Genomic DNA, 27741 nt, shown 5'->3' on the forward strand with positions numbered 1-27741 from the left:
TCCAATCTTTCTATTTCTTTTATAAATTCTTCTTTATGTCTCGTGTACTCAGCAGACATATTGCAGGCGTTGGTTATTATTTTATTCCTAAACTTTATAAAATTTTCAACGTTTTGACGTGTTCTTAGCCTATCGACGCTGTCTATGTTTTTATAATTCTACATAATATAATTAGTCAGTCCAAAACATGTGATCTAATATGGCCGTTGAGAATGAACAATAATATTGAAGGTTAAGTTCACCCAGTAGCTTTTGAATTGATTAAATTATTTCTAGCTTTTTTACATATAAGTTTTCTTACATATAATAATTTCATTCCTTTATTATATGTGGTTTTTCGACCTGATTATTCCCGAAACGGGCAATCATTATGTTCAGCTTATACTTATATATATTATATATATATGAATTAAAACTCTAACTAATACGCATGATCAATTGATGGTCATGCGCATTAGACTCAACGTATAATAAATGTGTATATAACGGCCATATTAGGTCACATGATTTGGATTGGCCAATAACCTTATACGAAGAATAATAGAATCATAGGCAGTCTCCATTTACCAAAAACATACGTCTTACGTCAAAACGTTGAACATTTTTTGAAGTGAAAGAACAAGATAAATACTAACGGCTGCAATATGTCTGCTGAGTATACGAGACCTAAAGAAGAATTTATAAAAGAAATAGAAAGATTGGATGAAGAACTTATTTTGCATATTAACAGAATTAAAGCGATACAGCAAATGGAAAACCTTCATCTTGCCAACAAAGAAGGGACCGAAACTGGACAATCGAATGAGAATCGTGTAAAACATCAGGTGCGTGAAGAAGATCCAGATGTACAGAAGATTTTGAAACGCATACCTACCGTTTGCGAACAATTCTTAGGATCAGTACAAAAACATGATCAACACAAATAACTGTCACGAAAAAATAAACTGCCATTTTGTATTTCTTGTGTTATATTAATGTTTTCATCAGTTAAGTAGTTTGATACTGTATTGTAGAATGTAGATTAATAAAATGTAGAAATAAAATCATCGTTGCATTCAATTTAAATGTGTTCACTAACTTGACTGTATTATTAAGTTACTGTGTTAGTTAACAGATAGATAGATTTTATTGCATTAAAAGGATAAAAAACTCTTATTACAAGGAATTATTCTTGACTCGTACATACAAAAATGCTAAAACAACAACAACAATAATAAAGTAGGATAGAACTAATACCTAATTATTTAACAAGAATAGAGTGAAAACAAAATATTTAACTTATTCTAGTACAAAGGTCATAAGCTTCAAAATCTTGAGAAGATAATTCATAACCTTAGTTAATTTGATGAAGTTATTAGTGTTAAGTAAATGTATTAATTGGTCAAATGTCCTTAATTCTAAAAATATCTATGCAATCTCATTATATATTGGAAATTGTAAAAATAAGTGCATCAATGTTTCGGTCTCATGTAAGTTACATAAACTACAAGTTGCAGTCATATCTACTGTGTATTTTATACCTCGATAATATATTTTTAAAGTTTTGGAATAACATAGTGTGATTTGGGATATTATTCTAATTATATTAGGCAAGATCTGTGCAAATTACTATTATCTTCAAACAAAAGCAAATGTTTGTATAAGAAAAGATACGAGGAATTTATTATTCTTTATTTTTATATAATTCTAATGTTATTTAAACAGTGCTTGGAGTTATGGTGCTAGGATTCTAACCACAGATTATTTCAACTAGCATAGTCGAAGTGGTGCTTAACTTCACCCAGATAATTCAACTTTACACTGAGTCTGTTGAGGGTTTTTAACCTTAGAAGCATTGCTTAATTAATGGAATCCATGGATTTTCACTTTATTTAACCACAATAACGTTGTTTTGAATATTAAAAAATTCAGCTTAACGGTTTCAGTTTCTACTGTCACCATATAACTGGGAGTGCAAAGAGGCAGACACAGCAACCTTTTATAAAAGTTAACCTGAACTTGGTCATTGTTTTAGTTGCTTTTCCTTCATTATAATTACAGTGTTATTTTGTTTTCATTGATGTTTAAGTATAATAAGTCCCATAAAAATGAACCACCATGAACAACAAAAATAGTTTTCACAAAAAAAATGAACTCAATGATGATTTTGCTGTTTCTTGTGTTATATTTATATCAATCTTTTCATTATTTAAGTAGTTCAATAATATAGTAGAATGTAGATTTATAAAATTTTTGCAGAAATAAAATCATCGTTGCTATTGCTTTCAATTTAAAATTGTTCTCTCTTGAATGGTTTTTATTTATGTTTATCTTCTTACAATCTAAGAAATCTCATAAAAATGATCAGCGTTAGCCGAAGAAGAGAAATATTCCAAAAAATTGCACAATTTATGGTACTGAAGGAGAATACAAGTTCTAAAAATTGATTGTGAAGTAATTAAAATTTCATTTGGAGTAATAACTATATATTTCTATACGTAAAATTTTCATATTCAATAGCGTAGTCTTTTTAAAATAATGTTTATCTGAGCCACCTAAAAATTAGGTATGGTGCTCATCTTGGTAAAAGATACAAACAAAAAATATAACATTTGCTCCTGGGAGAGAAATTTGGTAGGGGAAAGCTTATGAAAGTTTGTGCCACAAAATAAATTATTGTTCCTGTGTGTTGAAAATATCATAAATTTACCTGTAAAAGTAGAAAGCACGGATGCAATTCATTCATATGAGAGCTTGAAAGGGTTTAGAAAACCTATTCATCATAACATTTACCAAATATTCTATCAAGAATATTTAAATGATTTTATTGGAATTATGGCAAAAAATAGAAGAGCAAACAAGACTTTTAGCAAATTCACAGAGCTAGCTCCCACAAAGACCTAGAAGCTTCTAAGTTGAAACATGTATAAAGAACTATTTTTGAGTCTATTTGCAATCCAATAAAATTATCTATTCCTAGTGTCTTGCAGCATTTCTATTGTGTTAAAGATAGTGAAATAAATCTATTTTTTTCTCTCAAAATTGTTCCTGTCTAGTAGAACTAGAAAACATGAAATCACTGTTAGTTATATGAGACTTATTAAAGGAACAAGAACCTATTTTAAATAATAAAATATTTAAATTGAGATATTGAAATTATTGAAAAAGGACATCCAACAAATTAACATTTGGGTAAATAATATTGAAAACATAAAAGAAAAAACAAGAATGCAGGCAAATTAAAAAAACTAGTTCACACAAAGAGCTGGAAGAATAACAGCTACTAAGTTCAAAGCTGTGTAATTACTCCATTTACTATCTAATAAAAATATCTTCTGCAAATAAAATAATGTCTTGGAGAATTTATCATGAAGTGGGGCTACTTAATTCATAATCATCTAAAACTAACTGCTTCACCAGATAGAAATGTTTACTGTATGTGGAGAGATTGTGAATGTTTGGAAGTGAAATAACCATATATATTGACTGTTTCGCAAAGCAGTTATGAAGTCTATTTTTTAGAGATACAGAAAACTATTTTCTCATTAAAAATATTTCATTTCAATATTGGGGAACGTATTGGAACTGCTTTGAATTATTGAGGTAATTTTATACGATCTATTGGACCCATTTTATATAAAGTAGCATAATATGTTATCAGCAATGATAAATCAATAAAAATAATTTAATAAATCAAACATCTACTTGGCGAACTTAACCTTCAATGTTATTGCTTACTTCCAACGGCCATATTATGTCACATGGTTTGGACGTACCAATCATATATGTAGAATTTATAAAATCTGAGACGGTATCGATATGCCAAAACGTCTCACGTCAAAACGTTGAACATTTTGTAAAGTTGAAGACCAAGTTAAATACAAACGATTGCAATATGTCTGCTGAGTATACGAGACATAAAGAAACATTTATTAAAGAAATAGAAAGATTGGATGAAGAACTTATTTTGCAACTGAATAAAATAAAAGCGATAAAGCAAATGGAGAACATTCGTCTTGCCGACCAAGGAAACGAAACTGGACAATCATGTGATAATCGTCTGAAAAAACAGGTGCGTGAAGAACAGGATCCAGTTATACAGAAAATTTTGAAACGCATACCTCACGTTTGCGAAACATTCTTACGGTCAGTAAACAAACATGAGCAAGACAAATAGGTGTCACAAAAAGGGCGATATCAATCTTTTCATTATTTAAGAAATAGTTTAATAGTACATTAGCAAAATGTTTGCAGAAATAAAATCATCGTTGCTGTGGGTAACTGTTATTCAAACTTGATTGTCTCGTAAAAGTCATTTGTTAGTTTCATTTTATTATAATTAGTGTTATTATAGTTCCTATTGCATATAATTTGGTTTTTATTTAATGTTTACGTTCTAAGAACCTAATAAAATAAAAAATTATTGGCGTTAGCAAGTGAAGAGAAAGTGGCTCTGAAAGTGATCATCAGGAACATAAATTATTTCTAAAACTCAATTTTACATAAGGGGCAATGCAATTCAGATAGTAGTTCAAAAATCGATTGAATACGCTTACACCAACCTTCCCACCTACACTCATAATTTAAATTAATAATGTGACGATACCAAAAATAACAAAGACTACAATTTAGTATTCGGGATGATTTAATAAAAGTCAAATACTTATTGGAGTCAATTTAACCAAACTTTATTAATTTGATGCCTACAACAAATCCAAAATGCAAAACGATTTTTTATTCTACTTTAAACTCAAAGCACGCCTATTATATGGAAAATCCAAATATGTAATGCTCCTATATGGACAGTTGGTATGGGAAAAAACGTCCCTACGTTACGGTGCCGGCAATATTCAGTTTATCTCTCGTTCGAGACACATTATCTATACTGCGCATGCTTGGAAATGTGCAGAACCGAGCTGAAACCTAGGGGGCTAGAGAAATTATTGCAATTCTGTATTCCTTAGTCGGAACAGCTTCCACTTATAGAAACTGTCCATATAGAAGTATTACATACATGGGAAAATCCTAGAACTAACCTAGGTATAGAGCGATTTGAGAAAACAGCTGATCTACGTCAGAATAGCAGGCGTGAGGTCAACAATCGATGTACCCGAGAGTTGTTTATATTAATTTTCTGTTTTATGGTGTTACGATTACTCCATATACACGTTGTAGATTTATTTGAGTGCAAGTAATTCAGCTGAAACTGATTATTTTTTAGTACACGTACAAGTAAGCTTTCAAACAATATACAAAATTTTCTATTGTTAAAAGTTATAACTCAGTGGCAGCTGAAAGGTATAAAGAAAAACTTATAGGTGAAGTTGCTGTGCTAAATTTAAGTTTAAATAGTGATATATTGTATTCCTATTCTATTGACTGTGATGATTGTTTTAACAAGTGTAAATAAAGGGTATTTATAAATTCATGCGATTAAATTTAGGAGGTGATTGCTCGTATGAAATTAAGATATAACAAAACTTCTTCAGTCCATCCCTTTCCGAGGTAGCACACTTAAAAGATGGTGACTAATATTGATTGTTTATTTTTTTGTAAAATTTTAGAAATTCTGTGTGCACACGCAAAAGACTAACCACGGGTATTATTCCATTTACATTATACGGGGGTGAAATAAGTAGCCTTAGATCATTAATCTATACGACACCCATAGTGGATAGAAATAGTGTGTAACACCTTAAGAAATTCACCTCAAACCTTGGAATGTGTACGGCAATCCATTACTCGTAGACTTCGTTCATGTATTTTGGCTAAAGTTGGTTATTTCCAACATTACTGCTTTCCACTCAATTTATTGAAAAAATTATGAATTATTGTGTATGTTTTTTCTGCAGCTATTGGTTTTGGGAAAAAGTTTAAGAATAAAAAATATTTTTCAATAAAACAAGGATTTTAAGTTATATCTAATTTTATTTCATAAAACTTCATCTTGAAATAGTTATTTATAATTCAAGTCGACAATCATTTGAGTTCAAAAAAGGCCTTTATACACGTAATTTTCCTCATAAAATATATTATATATTTATCAATATTTTGAACTTTTTAATCAAGACTAGAACAAACTAACAAAACAACAGACGAAGTTGTGTTATTAAATTTGGCAACTTTTCTCTTCGGCATGTATAAATGCCACTTAAAAATAATTATTACTACATTAAGTAGAAAAATAAAAGATGGTATCAGCGTGGACTTAAACCTGGGACCTCCCGCATGTACTCTAACCACTACACTACGGAGATCTTAATAATACGTTTTTTACGCACTACTGCTTAAAGTATGTTTCATTACACATTCGAAAGTGTATATAAAGTACATAAGATACTAACGGAAGCAGAAAAAAAGTTTTGATATGAAATAAAGTGAAGGCTGCTAATTTCATCCCCCTATAATGTAATAGGAATATTGGTTAGTGGTTAGTTACTGAAATTAAAAAAGAAATCCCATCTTTTAAGGGTGATATCTGGGAAAGGGGTGGACTGAGAAAATTTTATTATAGAAAAGACACATCCTAATTTCATACGAGCAATTACCTCCACGAATTTAGAAATACTCTATTTTATTCAATGTGCTTTTAAATAATAATATTTGAATGAATTTTCCGAAAAAACTTGGGATGTAATTAGAATACGTGTGGTACAAATCTTTTACTGTGATTGAAGTGATGAGATAGTCTATTTATTCCACGAAAATAATGTGGATATTTATTCGCTCAATAAAACATAAAGAAATAGGTTAATCTATAATAATTGTGGAGTAGAGATTGATTAGGGCACCAAAAACTATAGCCTTTTGAGTACAAAGTAAAATTATGTGTCTTTTTTCAAATTAGTACTACAGTTTACTATTAAGATAAATCATCACGAAAAATGAGATATTAAATATACAAGATACTCTAGTCACGGTCTTTTCAGTCAGAACAAATGATATCCATAAAATTTGTTGGTCTAACCATTTTTACTAGATAGATTGGATCTATTTAATTCCTCGAAGATGTTATGCAGGAACATAGACCCTACAATTCATCTATGTTTAAAAAATTTGTCTGGTTCTATTTCGTTCATTTTAAAATATATCGTAGTGAAATAACTGTAGATATTTTTATTCAAATTGAAGGGACTCCACCCACCAACGCCGTGTCAAATATAATTCAAAAGCGTTGATCGCCGTTGACCGACATTGACAGTAATGACACATTTTTTTACATTAGCGCCACGTTTGGTAAGTGGCAGAGCTAAATTTGTGTTGCGGAATGTTGGTTAGGTTGTAAATGATGGAATTCGTTTAAGAGAAGGGAGTTTGAACTGCACGATTTATTCTATATAAATTCGTTTTGAATTATAAAGACAATTTTATATACATATAAAAGAGGATGAGTGGTGAAAACAATTCGTAATTCTTTGAAATAGACAAAGTACCTCCACATTTACCACTTAATGTAAAATTTATAAGTTCAATAAAAGCAACCTAAATAGCCTCTGTTTTGAAAATTTACCTTTCATAAACTAACAAGACACAAAAAACAAAGAAGTGTTGACAGCGAACGCTCAACATGTTCCCGATCGTAACCGTTACCGATAGGTAGCTACTGCTATCTATTAGACCATTCTTATTGGGTATGTTTTGTGTACGCATCCACTATATTATGTCAAATGTCAATGCTGTTCTGTGATTGGCTCGACATCATAGCCCCTAGTGTTACCTACCGTATCTGTAAACGTATTAGTTGTGCTCATGAACCAACAGAGGACGCTACGGCTCATTTTTTCCTCCCGCACCAGCGAGTTTCCATATCCTAAATTAACCACATGTTAATAATTTGATTTTAAGGAAACACACAACTTCCTTTCAAAGATTAAAATGTGAGCTTTCTAAACCTTTTAAACTATGCTACAAAATATAATTTGACATCAAATATGTCCAGAGATTCGCATTTTGTTGTCACTTTTTCATGTCTACTAATTTTGTGGAGGTAATATTTGACACAATAAAACAATTTATCATATAAAAATATTGACTGCCACAATTTAATATGTCAGCTTCAAATTTTAGTTATGGCATATTGTTTTGTTGCCTCCTATATGAACTTTATGCATTTGCTATTATAATATACACAACATCAATAAATTTGACATAAGAAATAGTTTGAACATAACAACATAAACGATAAAATTTTACAAATAACCGCATTTATCTAAATGATTAAGTATGCTCATTGTTCTTTTCTCAATTTCATCTTCATCGCTTGCTTCCAAATGAGCTTCATAGTTCCGTTTCTCAAATTCGTTCAACATTACAAGCAAATCTAGATTTGTTTCGTCCTTAACCAATTTGGCCCTTAAAATAATCAATGCCATTATCCATCCAAATTTACTGTACTCTTTCCATTCTATTTTCAACTCATCCAAACTGATGTATTTGTTACAGTTGAGTTGCTGGCACATATCGGTTAAACTTTTGCTGTAAATTTCTAGAAAGTGGTCGAGTTCATTGAAGATTTCTTCTGAACCCCCTGAATAGAAAGAATACGCTAAATCAAAGACGGGCGAACCCACTTGGCATACTTGGAAATCAATGAATTTCATATCAATAGGATTTCTTGGAGACTGAAAATAAATTCTTAATATTAGTATATACGTATGCTTTGATATAATTGAGTGATTTATAAGAAACATTACAAACTTTGTGTATTTATATTATAAGATGTCTCAAAACAAAGTTTACATTAGTATTAATTATTTCGTAAACGCAACAATTCGGAGGTATATTAATCGGTAGCCTGGCTGTTAGCTATTTAGTCGGGTTTTCTGCAATATTCACCATTTAAATGATGTGCCAGGCGCCCACAGATTGGAAAATGGGTCGAGTAGTCTGAAGAGAACTGAATCAACACCGGATAAACCAAAATTCGGGCATTCAAGGTCTTTTAGAACGAACGAAAACGTAGACAATGGTACTCGGTCTGTTTGTGACGAGCCTGACGTGTCTATTCGGAATCGAGCTGTTGCTTTAAACTTATATAGATTATCATTATTACGCTCAATAGAAATATTTGTGAATTCACTCTCAAAAAATCCAGTTTATGCAAGAATTGAAGCCTCAGGATGCTGGTCAGAGTCTTGACATCGGAAACCAGATGAATGAACGCTTCTTCAACGTTTACCAACATCTTGTTTTCGGACAAAGCCCATTCTCATCTTAATGGACACGCCAACAAGCAAAATTGTCGCTATAGGTCTTTAATTTCTTTAAAATGAAAGTAGAAGTACAGCTACAGTGAATTCAGAGCATTATATTTAGACATTAGATGACATTTTCGTATCTGAAATGCAAAACTTATTACCAAACAACACAGAACCAGCAGGAGGGAGCATCTTCACATACGTTCAATAGATCTCTGCCACGAGTTCGTGAAAATTGAGCTTCAGGAGAGATGACATAATTTGGCCTCCACGTAGTACCGATTTAATACCTATAGAATTTGATCTGTGGGGTTATGTCAAATCTATTATTGGCTACTAATGGCAGCAATTACGGAGAATACCTGCCGAGTCGTCATAGGGAGTTTTACATTTTTTTGATAAATTCTTTATTTTTATTAAAATTGTTTTTTAAATGTGAACTCTCTTTTAAGACATCTTGTGCGTATAGACTATAGATTCTTAAAAAAAGGTGGTGCTGTTACTAAAACAGCTTGGACAACTGCTTAGAACTTGGGTTTGTTTGATAAGAAGATTTTGTAAAGATATTCGTGATTAAGATACAAGGTTGAAAAATAATTCAAGTATATGGTAAAGTTGGTCGCTAAAATTGCCAGTTAATTCTACACAAAAAATTTTATTGAACCACAATATTTTCGTCAGTATCACTTCGCAAATCTATATTTCTTTATCCTTCAAGATTGCTCCTATTGATCGATATGTATCTCCAATATTCTCTCACACCATCTGTGATCTCCTGTGTTATAAATACTTCTGCGATTTTTCAGAACCCTCCAAAGTGTCTAGTTACACCTTTTTTTGCCCAGAAACATCACAAACATAGTTTGACGGTAACCCAATAGATGGAGCCATCTACAATTTCTTTTATAGTATCCACTACATTAAATAATGAACAGTCCCATCAAATTACGTGCGGCTAAATCCTCTTCAGAATATTATGGACGATTATGTAGAAAGTATTAGCAACATTTGAATGAAACTGAGTTAAATTGGCTTTTTCAAATATTAAGTATATGATATAGAATATCACTCAAGTACTTGAAGAATCATTTTGAAAAATAGAAATATCAGATTAATGAAACCATGAGTCTAGAAACGGTTGTGTCTTAAAAAATAATTCTATTGTATAAACATGTACGAAAATACTTATAGTAGGTTTTAAAACACAATCAAACATTTCTTGGAGAGTTAATGAATAAATAAATAAACATTTGTATTACATACTATTGAAGATCATATTACTGGCATAAAGAAAATGAGGAAAAAGGAAAGGAAAAAGAGATTAATAAATAAAATAACATTTTCATATAACATATGATCGATAGAATAAACTTCCACTTTTTCTACATTTCAATTTTTTCCTTAAGTAAGTAACAAGATGTTCGACAGTAAAATTCGGCTAAAACAAAATCAATGATGGTTGATGGTATTGACTAGAGATGGGAGTACATGAAAAAAAAATAGAAGAACTGAAGTCAAAAAAACTAGAAAAGAAGTTTGCTAATAAAAAGAACTAAAGAGACCAGGCAAGGAAATTTGACGGAGAATAGAATAGAGAAATCATTGAAAAAAATAGAATAATCAATTTATGCGAACGCAAGACATTGTGAAAAAGGGCATAGATAAAATAATTAGATAAAATAATTGCAGACTACAATATATATGTGCTAACCCTTCAGGAAACAAAGCAAATGGAAACAACAAAATATAAGCATTTTAAATAGAAAAAATAACCGAAGTAATATGAAGCACCCAAAGATACGACTTTAAAATAACAATAGGAGACCTAAAAAAAGAAGATGGAAGTATATAAGGTAAAAGTATACAGGGTGTTCTGGGACTTTGGGAATGTGTAGATGAGGTGAAAATGTCTCTTTATGACGAACGGTTTCCTTGGCATGTGCAACGATCTAAAAATCCACATATCTCCTAAACCATAAATTTTATCGAATTAAACAACGAGTACCTTTTTGTTTATAAATCAATTGAAAAATTCATTTTCGCTATGTTTAGATTGTACAGGTTGTCCCTGTAGAAGTTATGGATTGTAAACTGAACTCAGAAATGAATGGTCCTATGAGAATTTAGAAAACTATCTTAAAACGTTACAGACACCTACACCTTACCTAACCTAACCCAAAAGTTTTGATTGAAGGTAAAAAGAATCGAATCTAACATAAATTGCAGTGACCAAAGAAATATTATAATTTCTTCAAAAAAATTGTAATATCTAATTTTTGTTGAATAGTATTGTCGTGAACAGTATTGAAAAAGTATTTTACAAATTTTTGAACTAACATTTTGTTATATTCATATAAGATAATGAGACAATACGCGACTGGAAAAGCCACATGCCATAGACGTTTACCGCGAATTTCAAGTTATTTGACTCAGTATATTGTTTGAAGAGGTTTGAAGGTTATCCCAGTTTTAGAGTTCCAGTATTACGTAGGTCACGCTAAAATAAGTTTTGAGATACAAAAAAGCTACAATGATCTTATTTATTTTTAAGTAATCACCACCTACATCATTGCACTTTTCAAACTTGAAAACTTGAAAACAATTATCATTTGGAATACTTAAGGGGGTAGTTATTTAATGTGATGCCAGATCTAGCTTCATTAGTTTCGTAACATCTCAAATATACAACGACATTTTTAAACGAGAAAAATTAGATTATTATCTGTTAATAAATGACCGGAAAGATTATTTGAGAAAAATAGTTAATATATCGAAAACTTAGAGATAAATTTTTAAGAATGTACTACAAAATTAAGAGTGTACTCACATCAAATTGGAACATCATATTGTTACTCCAACAATCTCCATGCAAAAGTACCCCGTATTTTCCTTTGTAATAATTTGAATCTATGAATGCATCTAATGGATTTTCATTGATTTTCTCCATTTTTGATTGAAGTTTTGAATTGTATTTCGATGTATAACTGACGCATTTCTGGAACAATGTCTGTATGGAAACTTTGAGTGGTATTATATTCTTGGCACCAGTCCAATAAGGTATTAACTGACCGCAGGTTACCTCAAAGCTTGTTGAATCTTTCATTTTATATGCGAATGACAAAGCATGAAGTTCCCCGTATTTTTTGAAAATCATCTCCAACATTTTTTTATCTAAATATTCACTCTTAGGAAACGTTTCAAAGCCCTTAGATCTCAAGTTCTCTAAAACTATACATTCTTCTCCGGGTTTAATTTCAGAGCCGTAGCATTTAGGTACATTATCAAAAATCATTTTTCCCATAACGTCCTGTTGAAGATTAGTAAATTTCGGCCAGATGATATTATAAAACAAAGCTTCATTTTTATAGAGCGCGTTTACTGGGAAATAATCTCTGATTTTCTTTATCTTAGTAGCTTCTTTTATGAGGAGCTCGAGTTGTTTAATATTGTCCTCTGATTTGATGTTAACGAAATATAGTTCTCCGGTTAAACCTTGTCCTTTCGAAATTTGACCATAACTACATATTTTGTAATCAGTAAATCCCTCATCTTTGGCAATGTGGTTTAAGACTTTATCAGTACTTTTGTTGTATATCATCTTTGAGGTGCTGAAAAAATAAATTAACTCATTAAATTATATGTATGTAGTTATGATGTATTCAGTTATCCCAATGTAGAGATTTGACGACGTCGTTGATTTTGCCATTTTGATTGATATTTTCTTCTACTTCACATGTAACTAATTTTTATAAGAAATGTTTAGAATGTTACATAACTGTTGTTGAATGAAACAATAGATGGCGTTGCTAATTTCAAAGTGTTATTTCTTGGGAAAACGATGACAAAATTTATTATAATAATATTGATGCATGGTGCTCTGCTCAAAATCTTGCAAAATAAATTGGAATAAGTCACTGTTCTAATCCAATAATAAGTGTTGGAGTGTGTGTAGTGTGGACAAAAAAGTAAGAATAGTTATAAGATAATAGTTAAGGTATAATATCTATCGAAATCAACATTCATTAGTAGGTGCTAAATTAATGAGCAATCTCATAGAAAATATCAAATAACGTATAAGAAGGAGCAACCAATACTCATATTTTTTTTCGGTAATTTAACAGCAAACGTGTTCGGATTAAGAGCGGCAAAGGAAATTCAGAAAGAAAAAAAAATTAATTCATTTCTGAGTGGGCTGAAAGTTGTTATTAGTAGATATCTGGCATAAACCATAAAAAAATTGAATTCGTTAATTAACTATTCTTAGACATGACACTCATTAACATCAATAATAAAATAAAAATTGAATATTTTACAAAAGAAACATGGTCTGGAAGATATCTTAATTATAACTCATGCCATCCTAAATCACAAAGAAAACAGCGTCGTTATAGGATTAACTTCTCCAGAATATCACCCCGGAGTAATAAAAAAACTCAAAAATACTCATAATCATATAATAAAATAATCATTATCCAGAAAATCAAATTAATAGAATCATCCGACAACGCACATATAAATTACACAACAACAACAATATACATCCAACTACACAAATAAATTCAAGTGAAGAAAAAGATACATATATAGCATTCCCCTACAAAAACCAACTAACAGAAAAATTGAAATACATTTTATCAAAACATAACATCAATATAAGTCATAGATCACACCACACATTATCACTACTTTTCACTACACTAAAAAACAAAACTAAAGACACTAAAAACTCAAATATTATATATTCCATACCATGTCTGAATTGTCCTAAAAATTATATTGGAATGACTACACAATACTTGGAGAACAGAATAAATGGTCACAAATACACCAAAAATGCATCGACTGCTCTACATAAACACGAAAAAAATGAACATCATGAATACGATTTTAAAAAAATACTTAGCTCAAGACACGAACTACCAAAAATTATTAATCAAATAAATGATATACATAAAACAAGATAAATGTTCTGTGAATGATAGACAAGATTTAAGGTCAATCAAATTTACCGTAAATTGATTTAGTTTATTTCAATCTACCTGGTATAATATTGACATTTCGAGAAGAGCAAAGTAAATTCAATGAAGCAATGATTAAAATATGGAACTAAAACAGGAGAAAAATAAGCAAATTTGAAAAGAAATGGCTAATCTTAGGCCATCCATAGATGTTTTGGGTAAAGAAAAAAACATGTGGTAATAAGCGGGTTAAAATTGGTCGCTAAGGACTAAGAGATATTAATGCAAAGAATGTCTATATGTTTCAACAATATCCAGAAGTATAACATCAAGAGAACGATAAAATTAGCAGCGGAAGCATATTTAAACGAACTAGAAAAAATGATGTTATCAAATAAAGAATATAAATGGTAACATCACTTCCCCGGATGGAGACTCTTCCTCAGGAAGTAGTAATTCTTCTTTGGGATGAGAGGGATAACAAAGAATAACTTCCTGGTACCATAGTTCTTCCTTTTCTATGTTTGTCTCGAGAGAACATAGCCTCGAAATTTTTCAACACCAAAAATTCGACCCAATAGCTATTTTTTTGTTGTACTATACTTTATTTCAGTTTTACTCAAAGTACAACTTGCGTAAGCATTTTTGATAAAGACCACGACCAGTCTCACCAGTTTAGAAAAATCAGGTCCTGCAAGAATGGGATGAGGAGTAAGACGTGTCTTAATTTCGTCAAAAGCATTTCCAGCTTCAGGATCCAAAAAAATAAACTGGCTTCTGCTCTGCCATGGAGAAGATCAGTGATCGAGGAATAGATAGTACAAAAATCTTCTATAAATCAACGGTACTAAACAAAAGGATCTATGAGACGTTCCTCTTTGGAAATAATTCAAAATAGCAGAGACTTTATCGTTATCTGTGCGAAGACCATTTTTATCAACCAAGAAAATCCTTAAAATTTGAGACTGACGACAAAATTCACATTTTTTAAGAAGAAAGTGAGATTGGCCGAATTCAGCGCGTAAGGCATAATTTATTAACAATTTTCATATGGAATAGTAACGAATTCAAAAGCTCTACACCGTACACAGTGCAAGTAGTTTTCTGAGGAGAAGATTCAGGTAGAGGTATTTGCAAAAAAGCCCTTTTCTAGTCATTAGACGTTAAAAACTTTGCGTCTCGGAGTTTATTAAGAATAATATCAACTTGTGTTAACGGATATGAATCAGAAATGGTAACCTTGTATAATTTTCGACCATCCAAACAATCTCTATATTTTTTGGACTCCTTAGGGACAATTCAGATAGGTGAACACCAAGGGTAGTTCGACGATTGAATTTAACATCTTATTCACTACTTGTAAGGCGAGATTTTGCATAATCGGAGACAAAGGATATTACCGTTGAGCAATTGGCTTTGGATCACCAGTATCGATCAATTGCTAGTTAGTTCGATCAATGAAGTAATAGTAGAAATAGAGTGAATAGTATTTATGGCTAGGTGGAGGACAGAATAGAGTAGAACAAATCATGAAACTAATATCTATTTTAAATAGACTCAAAAAAGCCATGCTTAATGATTAATTGAGGGTATAATTAAAAATAAGTGAGTAACGGAAATGGGAAACCCATAAATTGCTGTGATACACCAACAGCGATAGAGATATGTACAGAGGTATCATATTCAATAAGTACATTGGGAGAATAAGGGAAAAGCGTTGGTAGCCTCAAACATTAGAGTTGCTTCCAGTGTCAACTATTGCACCAACATCAGTACTCAAAACTTTGGCAATCAAGTGAGGACGATTATCATTTGGTTTACTAACAGAGGACAAATATCGGTAGTAACAGAATTGATAATATTTTTAGACAAAAATAAATCCACGTGGGTGGAATAAGTGAAACAGATATGACAGATACATCTAAATCAATATTACTAATCTTTTTAGAGAACTCACATTCCGACTTAGAATTGGCAAAAGAAAGGGAACGAGAACATAAATATTTGTTAAGATAATACAGTAGAAGCTCGATTATCCGGCTCTCAGTTATACGGGTTCGCGATTATCCGGACTAGCAACTGCGACCAATTGGTTAATTGAGTAATATTGAGCCAAGTTATGAAATATAAGATATCAAAGAATGGGTCACTTGTGACAGTGTCGATCAAGAGAATCTAGACGTGGAAAATGATCTAGAATTATCTCATGATGAAGCACATCAGGTTATGAAAACAGCTCTCTAACGGTTTGAAAAATAAACAGAAACTGATACTGTGAGATTACTACAGCTGGAACGAATTCGTAATATAGCATCAATGAAGAGAAAAAGTAGTTTACGTCATTTGACAATTACCAAATATTTTCATTTTATTATTAATTTATTATTATTTTTAAGTAATAATATCATTATTTAAAAATAAATATTACTATTATTAAACTTCAAATGCCAATTACCAAATATTTTCAACTTATTATTAAATTATTATTATTTTCGAATAATAAAATCATTATTCATAAATAAATATCACTTTTATTAAACTTCAAATGCCTATTACCAAATATTTTCATTTTATTATTAATTTATTATTATTTTTAAGTAATAATATCATTATTTAAAAATAAATATTACTATTATTAAACTTCAAATGCCAATTACCAAATATTTTCAACTTATTATTAAATTATTATTATTTTCGAATAATAAAATCATTATTCATGAATAAATATCACTTTTATTAAACTTCAAATGCCTATTACCAAATATTTTCATTTTATTATTAATTTATTATTATTTTTAAGTAATAATATCATTATTTAAAAATAAATATTACTATTATTAAACTTCAAATGCCAATTACCAAATATTTTCAACTTATTATTAAATTATTATTATTTTTGAATAATATTATTATTATTCATAAATAAATATCACTATTATTAAACTTCAAATGCCAATTACCAAATATTTTCAACTTATTATTAAATTATTATTATTTTTGAATAATAATATCATTATTTATAAATAAATATTACTATTATTGAACTTCAAATGCCAATTACCAAATATATTCAACTTATTATTAAATTATTATTATTTTCGAATAATAAAATCATTATTCATAAATAAATATCACTTTTATTAAACTTCAAATGCCTATTACCAAATATTTTCAACTTATTATTAAATTATTATTATTTTTGAATAATAATATCATTATTTATAAATAAATATTACTATTATTAAACTTCAAATGCCAATTACCAAATATTTTCAACTTATTATTAAATTATTATTATTTTTGAATAATATTATTATTATTCATAAATAAATATCACTATTATTAAACTTCAAATGCCAATTACCAAATATTTTCAACTTATTATTAAATTATTATTATTTTTGAATAATAATATCATTATTTATAAATAAATATTACTATTATTAAACTTCAAATGCCAATTACCAAATATATTCAACTTATTATTAAATTATTATTATTTTCGAATAATAAAATCATTATTCATAAATAAATATCACTTTTATTAAACTTCAAATGCCTATTACCAAATATTTTCATTTTTTTATTAATTTATTATTATTTTTAAGTAATAATATCATTATTTAAAAATAAATATTACTATTATTAAACTTCAAATGCCAATTACCAAATATTTTCAACTTATTATTAAATTATTATTATTTTTGATTAATTATATCATTATTCATAAATAAATATTACTATTATTAAACTTCAAATGCCAATTACCAAATATTTTCAACTTATTATTAAATTATTATTATTCTATAATCTATATTCTATGTACTTTTCTTCATACATTCGATTATCCGTAATTTCGATTATCTGGACTTTCGATTATCCGAATCCCTAACGACAACAATTATTCCGGTTAATCGAGTTTCCACTGTAATATACGGAAGATAAAAAATCTCTGACACTTGAATAAGCTTGCCAATCAGTAACTGAAGGTGAAAAAGCTGAAGTTAATTTTGACTTGTTTACGGTTTGCTTAATTATCGTGTTGGATTTTCTAACTTTACTCCAGGAGTAGTTTGCAGATGACTGGGGATTAAGACATTGTAGTTTTGTGCCAGATTATGTAAATAAGAAGAGTTCAGCTTAATACACATAACATAACTTCTAGTTGTCAAGTGAATAATAAAAAATAAGAAAGTTGAAATAAGTACATAATGTTATTTATTGTTCCCAAGCACCAACAACAAAAATTATCGCAACAGATTATGGCCTCACGCACCAGATAAGAAGTGTATAAAAATAATTATTAAAATCACTATTACTTAACAGAGAAAAGTTGAACTAGAAGCAAAACTTCCAAGAGCCAAAATGAATGGAATTTCAGCGTTGGGCACTACTAGCTAAGAAGCAATTAGAAGATATATTGGAAACAAAAAATGATGATGATGATCAAATCCTTAGAAAATATATTCCAAAGTAGATGCTTTTTTACTAAACTTACACTGAAGAAAAGACTTGTACGCTTAAACACAAAAAGAAATGAGGAAAGCTACAGGATAATATTCAGATTTTTGATTCAATACTTAGAGAGCTAGAAAGCATAGGGTCACAAGTAGAAGAAGAAGAAGACAAAGTATGTCATCGTTTATTAACTCGTTAATGAAGAGTATGACTCGGTAATTACAGCCAAAGAAACAATGAACAGTATAGTCACCATGAACTTTGTGAAATCCTACTTACTAGATGAAGAAATGAAGCTTAAAACAAAACAGGTTCAAAATATTGACCATTTAGAGGCATCTTTTGAAGCACAACATTATAACTACTATAAATGTGGGAAATTTGTCCATAAAATTGCAGTGTCATTCAAAACAATTCAGAGGACAATTTAGAGGTCGAAGGAATACTTATAGAGGTTCTCGTACAAGTAGTAGAGGAAGAGAACAACTACGAACATTCAATAGTCAAAGTCAAGCAGTATCTCATCCAAATAAAATGAAATTGCATCAAATTGCATGAAATTCATCAAGGATGGAAATAAAAAACTATGATTTTCTTTTCATAGGCTCACAAACCAGTAAACAGCCGTCCCTTTTCCTGAACTGTATCAAGGGCAGGTACATATTATGACAAACTGGGTATATTTAAAGTATCAGTTTTCACAAAAAATGAATGGACAGAAGAAACAGCAAACGTTTCCAAAATCGATTAATTATTCAAGTTTTTAAAACGGAACGACAAAAACGAAAATACCTTAACAATTTATCGAAAATAGAAAATAAAATGGAATGAATTAAAATAAATTCAACCAAAAAATCTCCTAGAACCTGTTAAATAAAATAGTTGCTCTACCTACAAACGAAGCGAATTTTGTATTGTATATTGCTTCTCAGTATAATACGAATGAAAATATAAATATCAAAATAATACGGAGAAAAATTAAATTGATACAAAACGAAATTTTCGATATTGATAAAACACAACAAAAATTCAGCTACAGAGAAATTTATTAAACAAATAATATATCCAAAAGAGTTCAACGAATAAAAAGCAGTTTTAAATTAAGAATAACTCAGATTTCTACATATGAAAGATAAGAACTGGGACTTATCTATGGGCAGACGGAATGGTGCATCCTCAATTTAATTCCTAAATATTGAAGGTAAATTTGATGTTTTGTTTGTGATGCCCTGGTTCAGTCCTTTGGGGTGGTTAAACTCCAACTTGGCAGCTGTAGAATAGCGAATATAAAGGTTAATATCACCACAAAGTTCACAAAATTTATTTTGATTATAAAAATTGTAGAGTGTAGATAGATAGAGGAACTTTGAGCAACGAAACTGGAGTTTTATTGAATTCTTCGACAGAGTGTAGTGGAGGTCGATAACAAATCAATTTCTTCGAAAACTCGAATGCTAGAGTAAATAAATTAAAAGTTACTAACTGTACTGCAATATGCGAACAAAGGAAAGTGTTTGAAGAAAAATTTAACAAACCGAAGAATATGCTAAAAAATAACAGAAGATTTCCAAAAACAAAACCAAACTAAACAGAAACAGAAAATATTAAACTAAAAAGAAAAACAATAAAACTCGGCTACAACAAAATGATGGTTGAAGGTATTGACTAGAGATGGGAGTACATGAAAAAAAAATAGAAGAGCTGGAGTCAAAGAACTAGAAGAAAAGCTTGCTAATATATACAATATAGATATGCTAACCCTTCAGGAAACAAAGCAAATGGAAATATTAAAATATAAGCATTATAAATGAACATGCTCAAATAGATGAAACTGATGAACTGGAAATGAAAAATGTGTTCCTTGGCATGTACAACGATTTAAAAATCTACATATCTTCTAAACTATAATATAAGTTTTATCGAGTTAAACAAAAAGTACCGTTAAAAATCGATTAATAAATTCATTATCGCTATCTTTAGATTGTACAGGTTGTCCTTGTAAAAGTTACGGATTGTTTATCATTGGGCATGAGTCGTCCCTGGCCTTCAGATACTAGGACATACATAATCATCCAATAAAAATTCATAGGGTTCGAATGTAGAATTTAGAAAATATACTCAAATATAAGTTCTGATTTCGCAACTTTAAACGCTATAACTCAGAAACGAGGAGTCATATGAGAAATTTTTTCATGTCACGTCATCTACTCATTCCCGAAACACCTTGTTTTTAAAAGCATCGACGAAAATAGCAGATAATTTGAGAATATGAAATAGAACCGAGCCTAACGGAAAATAATATACAAACTCATGAATTGAAGAGGAACTGAAAGGAATTCAAAAGGTGATGGTTGAAATAAACACCTTTGCCTAGAAAAGAACAAAGCAGGAAACAAAAGAAGTAAAGCAAAAATGATGAGAGACGAATTTAGAACCCAGTAAACAGAGAGTACGAAATGGGGCGAAAAAGTGCACCTAAAGGAAAAAGGCTACAAGAAGTCAAGCAGGACATACAAGACGTAGAAAGAATCGAATGTAAAGCAGAGAGAATAAGAAGAAAATGTACTCGAAATTTTTCGGCATAAATTTTAGTACAATTACAGAATGATTAAATTGAAAGATGCTGTTGTTGGCATTGTTGAAAAAGTATATCAACATGTAAAGGAAAGTTGGTAATCTAGGAACTGTTACTTTCTAATAATAATCTGAAGTAAAGTAATAATAATACCATGAAGTATGGTATGATTGTTGAAATAATCTCGGAAGTCGTAGGATGGAATTTGAAAAACAATTGAGATAATCGCGTAATTCAGTTTCCGAATGATATTAAACGGAATATTTTCAGAACATTCATATGATGATTAGATTAACATGATCATAGTTTCAAGAAACCCCTTTAGTTTGATTCATTTCCGATTTTTTTTTGGTGCTCCAGAAAAATATTAACCTACATAGAGAAACAAAAGTCCTCAACAAGTATAACTCGTTCTGGATCACCAATAGGAATCGTTAAAGCACAAGCGATTTCGAAGGGCCTAAAAGGTCTATCACACTAATTATTGTAAAAAGTATTAGAAATTTGAAAACAAATTTTTTTTACATCCATTTCGAAGTACTTAAAATTGATATTAAGACTTCAAACTTGGTGAGATTTTTTTTCTATATGTAGATGATTATTTTGATTGATCACCGAAAAAAGATATTTTCTTTCGGAAATGAATCACCCTACTATAGATGTGCCATCAACTTCAAATTGGTTATAAAATAACATAACTTCATAAACGGGGCTGAGTACTGCAAAATGAATTCCTGGAAGAGTTATTGAAAACAATATTTTTCAAAATTGATTGTAGTTTAACCCTGAATTACTCGAAAATCTGAAATTCAATATCATTCAAAACGAAAATGATGGTAGTTAATAGGAATTTTGGAGCGAACAGGAGATGATGAAAAGGAAAAGTTGAAAACTCTCTACATCTTTAAATAAATAGAAGTTTTTCTAAATCAATTTTATTTATTCACTCACATACTTTCTTTACTGAAATAATAATTAAAATAAATTAGAATATATTATATAATAATAGAGTATTTATTAATTAATGATTAGGAATTTTTCAAAGTTATACGAATTTTAATGATTTATAGACTTTATAAAGAGTGTTGAGGTTGACCTTAATAATCTTTTAACTAAAAGTAGAAGGGAATTTAGTTCTCTACAGTTTTTATAATAATTGTAACTGGGACACGGGATATTTGAGAAGAGCTGATTATTGGGTATTGCAAAATGACCTCCTGGAGCCTATTACGACAATAATACCACCAGCTCCAGAAGAGTTACTAAACTAAAATATTTCGACTTAATAGTAGAAGTTTTCGTGTTAATAGAAAATTATATAAAAGAATGAGACAACTGGTACATAATTATAATTGTTTTTGATTAACCTCTTCATATTCATGCTTTTAATAAATAGATGGTAAAGTTTTTCTAATTAAAATGTATTCATCTACACACTTTTTTTACTAAAATTATAATCGATATAAATCCAATATAATTTAGAATACCAGTATATTAAAATATTCCATTAAACAATTTTTTATTACATGAGTAAAACACAAATATCTATTCATTAAATGAAAAGAAATTATTAATTTTAAGTATGAAAAAGAATTCCACTTCACCTAATTCGATTTTTTCATCAAATTCATACGAATAGAATAAAAAATAATGCAATTTTAATTGTGGCCAATTTTAGAATACATAAATGATTACATTATTTAACATTATAAATAGATCTTTTTAGATTAAAAAAGTATTCTGATGGAAGATTTTTTAATTACAACAAAATATACGAGATAAAAAATACGTCGATTTCAAATGTTTTTTTTAGAAGCATTTGTGGTGTTTGAGTACTTAAATCAAACACCGAGGCAAAGTAAAGAAATAGAAGTGAAAAATAATACTTACAAAATTCTTCTAGCACAATAGGGCAATGATTGTAACAGCTTCAGCTTGGAAATGAAAATTTCAAAATATATCTATATATTATAAAAATGAGCGAAGTAGAAAGAAAACAAAATATAAAAACCTGGTTTGATATTTCTAGTTTCAAGGTAGAGCTTTAATTTACCAAATTTTCAGTAGTACAACAAATTGTCTCATAGTACAGTCCATGTGTAAGATTAATTTTGTCCGTTCCACATATAAGACAGATGTTTCTTCATCTAAACTTTCTAACATGCCATTTGAAGAGACGAAGTCACTTCCCAGCTTCTCTCTGGTTTACAGATGAGTCCAGCCCTTTGGAATGATAGACACCGTTCCTACAAAGACAAGAAAATGGTAGCAAAATTATGGGATGAAGTATCACAAATTGTAGGAGTTTCAGGTAAATAAAAATATGTGTATATTACCTAAAAGTTTTGTTGTATTGCATATCCATTATATTTAATATGAACGCCTTCTATTTTTTTGCTTTTCTTTAAAATTAGCCTTCGCAGTCGAGTACTTTCTATAAGAATTGTTTGGATACTAAATTCATTACGACCTTTTGGTTCGAAAGCTGGAATATAACTAAAACGACGCTTAACCAATGCGAACAGGACAACGCGCGCGATGACATCGCGAAACCGGCATCGCTCACCGCTTGATCATCGCCAATATGAACGCACACTTACAGTCACCTCGCCGCACTATTTTTTACTGGAAACCATTTTCTAATTTTATATCGAACTTATTGGTACAATTGTTATCATTTATGAAAATTATTGAATATTGGAAATCATTTAAACTATTCCAAGAAATTGTTTCAGATTCTACAGATTGGCATGAAGATTTATTTCGATGCTATATTATTGGTTTTTCATTAGATGTCCTGTATTAAATAGCCTCGTTATAATATAATGGAGCTTTCCTATTTGTTTACAGAATGATTTATCCATAGTAGTAGTCAGTAAATAATCTGATGTCATCTCTAACACATCGGGATAGACAAATAAACGGCGTGTTTAAATAAATTAGTATGTTAAGATTTATTTATGTTTTTAGTAGTAGGTCTTCAGATGAATCAAGCGCATTATATTAATTGTTGTCAAAATTTTCTCAAATACAAGAATCACGCTATATATTTTGTTACACAAGAAACTAAGTCTTTACAGAGGAATGATTTTATTTATGTTCAATGTACTTTTTCAACCGAATATTCTATAACTTTAAGGCTTAAAGAATATCAAAAAATGATGGATTCCTTTTTTTTATCCTCCATTCCAAAACATCGACCACGTAAATGTTTATTTGGATTAAAGAATTAACAGAAATCGTACTAATTACTATTAAGAAAAGTGTACATGTGGCAACTAACGAATATCAATTTTTGTCACATGGAAAATTTCATATTAAATAGAATTTGGTGTTACGGATCTAAGACCAAGAGTCGCCTCAATTAATAGATGTAATAGTTTCTCATTAAATCATGCTCTCTTACTTTTATCGGCAGAAAACTTGCTTATCAGCAAGCGATATTCGTTCTCTTTCAAATTCTCGAAATAGAGCTGGTAGTGATAGATTTATATCAACAAATTTGCAGTACACTTTGTTATTAACTTAAATCTACCTAGAAATAAAAGTCGATCATTGTGTAGACATATTCTCTTTATATTTCAGTAGCAAATTGTATATATCACTATTCACTTTTGATAGCTGTCATTCAACTGCATCAAATCTACTACTTAATATTGGTGGTATTGACAGGCCCTCGTATATCATAATATTGATTAATGTACTACCATACTACAGGTAAATTTTAAGGAAGCATTCTGCTTAAGAAATTCAAACATTTCCAAATAAACCTCTTTAAATTGGGATTTTTTATACTAATCGTAACATTGTCATACAAGATTTTTTTTTAGTTAGGTATCTATTCCAATCAGTATCTCTGATAAAAATTTCACCGTTCATTATTTGACATATTTTTTGTTAAGATAAAAATTAACATGATTATAACTATCATTCAATCTCCAATGATCGATTGAAATACTCTTCGTATTTAGTTACTCACAGAATTGACAATGAAAAGTTTAAAAGAAGGTAAGGTTCAAATTTATTCATTAGTTAATTCTAAAGCGTCAGAGATAGTCTCATTAATGTTTAATATAGTTAGTATTGTTGTCGAAGACAAATTTCATTTGATTGATTTTTGAATCATCATTGGTGTAGTTATAGTTTATGCTACTTAAGACTAGCATTAATTGTATGCACTGTACTTTTTCAAACCTCTCGGTCAGTTTGGTTTACTATGCATAGATGAAACTTAGATTGTTAAAACAAATTTTTAGCGACGCAACAAAAAGAATGTGCTCATATAAGTCGTGGACGTTCTAAGAATTTTTTTTTTCCATGTATTGATATTTTGAACTGTAATTCACGTAGATCATGTACTGTGCCATGGTAATTAAATATACGAAGTATATATATTCGTGGTATAAAAAAATTATTTAGTTAAATAATAATATAAATAAAAATAAAAAAGTTAGAGTAACCCAGTAAGAAATATGCTTTTAACTATGAATTATAATAAATAATTAAAATGATCAGAACCGGTTCTCCTTTCAAGCCTTTTTTTCCATACTCATTTTCATTTCACAACATAGTATCCTTTTGAATCTATACACTTAGTTAAGCCAAATAATAGTTGCCGTTCTTCTTCTCAGAATAGACGTTTACCTTCTAGTGAATCTTCTAGGTAAAAAAGAAGAAAAAATCTCTAGGAGCCAAAATACGTTGTGCAATTCGTGAAGTTTAGCCATGAGAAGGTGCGATGTAAAAGTACTTTTTTCAAATGCGGTTACTTTTGCAGTGTCTTCTTTTATCTTATCAAGTATCGATGCCCAATACTCTTCTGTTGTTTCCTTATTTTTTCATAACGACTTACTTATACGATTGTCAAATTTGAACTAAAATGGCTGAAATGTAATCCAGAATCTTTTAACGCATATGTTAAATATGTCAAATATGACATTGCCATCATTAAGTTTGACATTTTTAATAATGGAAGTACTCAGAATGTGTGCGAATAAGTACTCTTTGAGCTGTTGACAGATACTTGAAACATTAATGTTGGTTACAAAAATTTAATCAAATCGCCAATATTTTCGACTTTGATTAAACAGCAGCCAATTTAGTAAAGGTGGTCTGATGCTGTTGTACCTGAAAACATCGATGCTGTGCGTAAACTGATATTGCAAGACCGTCATGTGACACACAGTGAGATTGAGTCATACTTGGACATTAGTTTCTCTCACATATATTCAATATTGTATGAACATTTGGCGTTGAATACCGCATAATTTGACAATCGCTCAAAAAAAGATCGGGTCGATTAGAGTAAAGAAATGCTGAAAAAGTAAAATCGTTGTGTTACAAAAGTCTATTAGATCGTGACAGACGACGAATTATGGATCTATGCACAGAATCCCGAAACTAAACAACAGTCGACTGTATGGGTCTTTCAAGACGAACCAAATCTAACCATCGTTGCAACGTAGAATGGTTAATTCTGAATGGTACACCGGAATCATTTTACACCGCGACAAGCTATCACACACAGTCAAAACATCCAATTGATGGGTCATCCGACGTTCGTCCGTGTTTGGCACTCAATTATTTCTCATTCCCGCAAATTAACAATAAATTGCGTTCTATACCTGAAGAAAACGGTTCATGCGTTCAAACCACATGTTTTGGAGAAACCTCAATTGGAATGGATAAATCGAAAATAGGTTCAAACCCTTGCAAAATTGTATTGACCTCAATGAAGAATATTCCGAAAAACAATAATGCTGTATCCAATTATAAATATATTTTTTTTATTTTTCTCAAAACTTAACTAGCAACCGTCGTATTTCCAAAATTATATTGACATTAGCCGATATCTTCAGGGTGAGTTTGGAAACATTTCAGACACCGGTTGTATATAAGTATGAACGGTTTATTCAGATAAAATAATCCTAATTTACTTATAATCTAAATCTTTTAAAATAACAAATAAATCAGATACATTTGAGATGGTGAGATAACGTATGTTCATATAGCGACTATCAATTCTGAGTACATAACTAAATTCAATTTTCAAGAAAATATATTTAGAATTGAAGCAATCTTATCATTTGTATCAAATATTGACATATCAAAACACAAATTTAAAATTTTATTGTTACAACGCGGTATTCAATAAACAAAAAGAAGAATATTATCTGGTAGTGAAGTGTCTAGTCATTATAGACAATTATTAATTATATCAGCAATGTATGTTTGGAAAGCTTGAAACAGATAATTAGAGATACGACATCACGATACACATACACCGGTATGTTGAATTTTCAGCTAAAATTTGACACATATCGCGCTTGACGTCACGCTGGAATCACAATGTTGTCTTGGCCATTAGGATTTTGTGAGTTTGTTATATTTTTTTGAGTTTAGCGGTTATTATAGAGTTGACCTAACTGTTATTATTTTCTTTTGAAATATTCTACTTTCTATTATGAGATCATAATCACGTTCGCTACATGAATTATGTCATCACCAAACATAGGTTCCCATGCTGACGGCACGCATCTCACAGTCGATTTCCCTGAAGCAACTTTTACAGAAA

General features: G+C 29.9%; 2 protein-coding genes across 2 annotated transcripts in view; one reads left to right on the forward strand and one right to left on the reverse strand.

Annotated features, from left to right (window-relative positions):
• Positions 1-5887: 5887 nt before the first annotated feature.
• Positions 5888-23235, reverse strand: LOC130891759 (uncharacterized). Its single transcript, XM_057796702.1, has 3 exons — positions 23058-23235; positions 12004-12784; positions 5888-8600 (listed from the first exon to the last, which is right to left on the reverse strand). Exons 2-3 carry the CDS (start codon positions 12772-12774, stop codon positions 8169-8171), a joined length of 1203 nt encoding a protein of 400 aa, XP_057652685.1. The 5' UTR covers positions 12775-12784; positions 23058-23235; the 3' UTR covers positions 5888-8168.
• A 4171-nt stretch (positions 23236-27406) lies between these two features.
• LOC130891477 (uncharacterized) overlaps positions 27407-27741 on the forward strand; it is a 48511-nt gene continuing 48176 nt past the window's right edge. Inside the window, exon 1 of the mRNA XM_057796260.1 lies at positions 27407-27540. Coding sequence (XP_057652243.1) covers positions 27516-27540 — 25 coding nt within the window. The 5' untranslated portion in view covers positions 27407-27515. The remainder of the gene's footprint in view (positions 27541-27741) is intronic.

Source organism: Diorhabda carinulata, chromosome 3, assembly GCF_026250575.1.
Source record: "Diorhabda carinulata isolate Delta chromosome 3, icDioCari1.1, whole genome shotgun sequence".
In the NCBI taxonomy this organism is placed as follows: domain Eukaryota; kingdom Metazoa; phylum Arthropoda; class Insecta; order Coleoptera; family Chrysomelidae; genus Diorhabda; species Diorhabda carinulata.

What these genes read in the sequence shown, in the direction of transcription:
- LOC130891759 (XM_057796702.1), bottom strand. Translation starts at nt 12,774, where the DNA reads ATGATATACAACAAAAGTACTGATAAAGTCTTAAACCACATTGCCAAA. An exon ending in ATATGATGTTCCAATTTGAT is followed by an intron (nt 8,601 to 12,003) that starts GTGAGTACACTC and finishes ATTTATTTTCAG; the next exon opens with TCTCCAAGAAATCCTATTGA.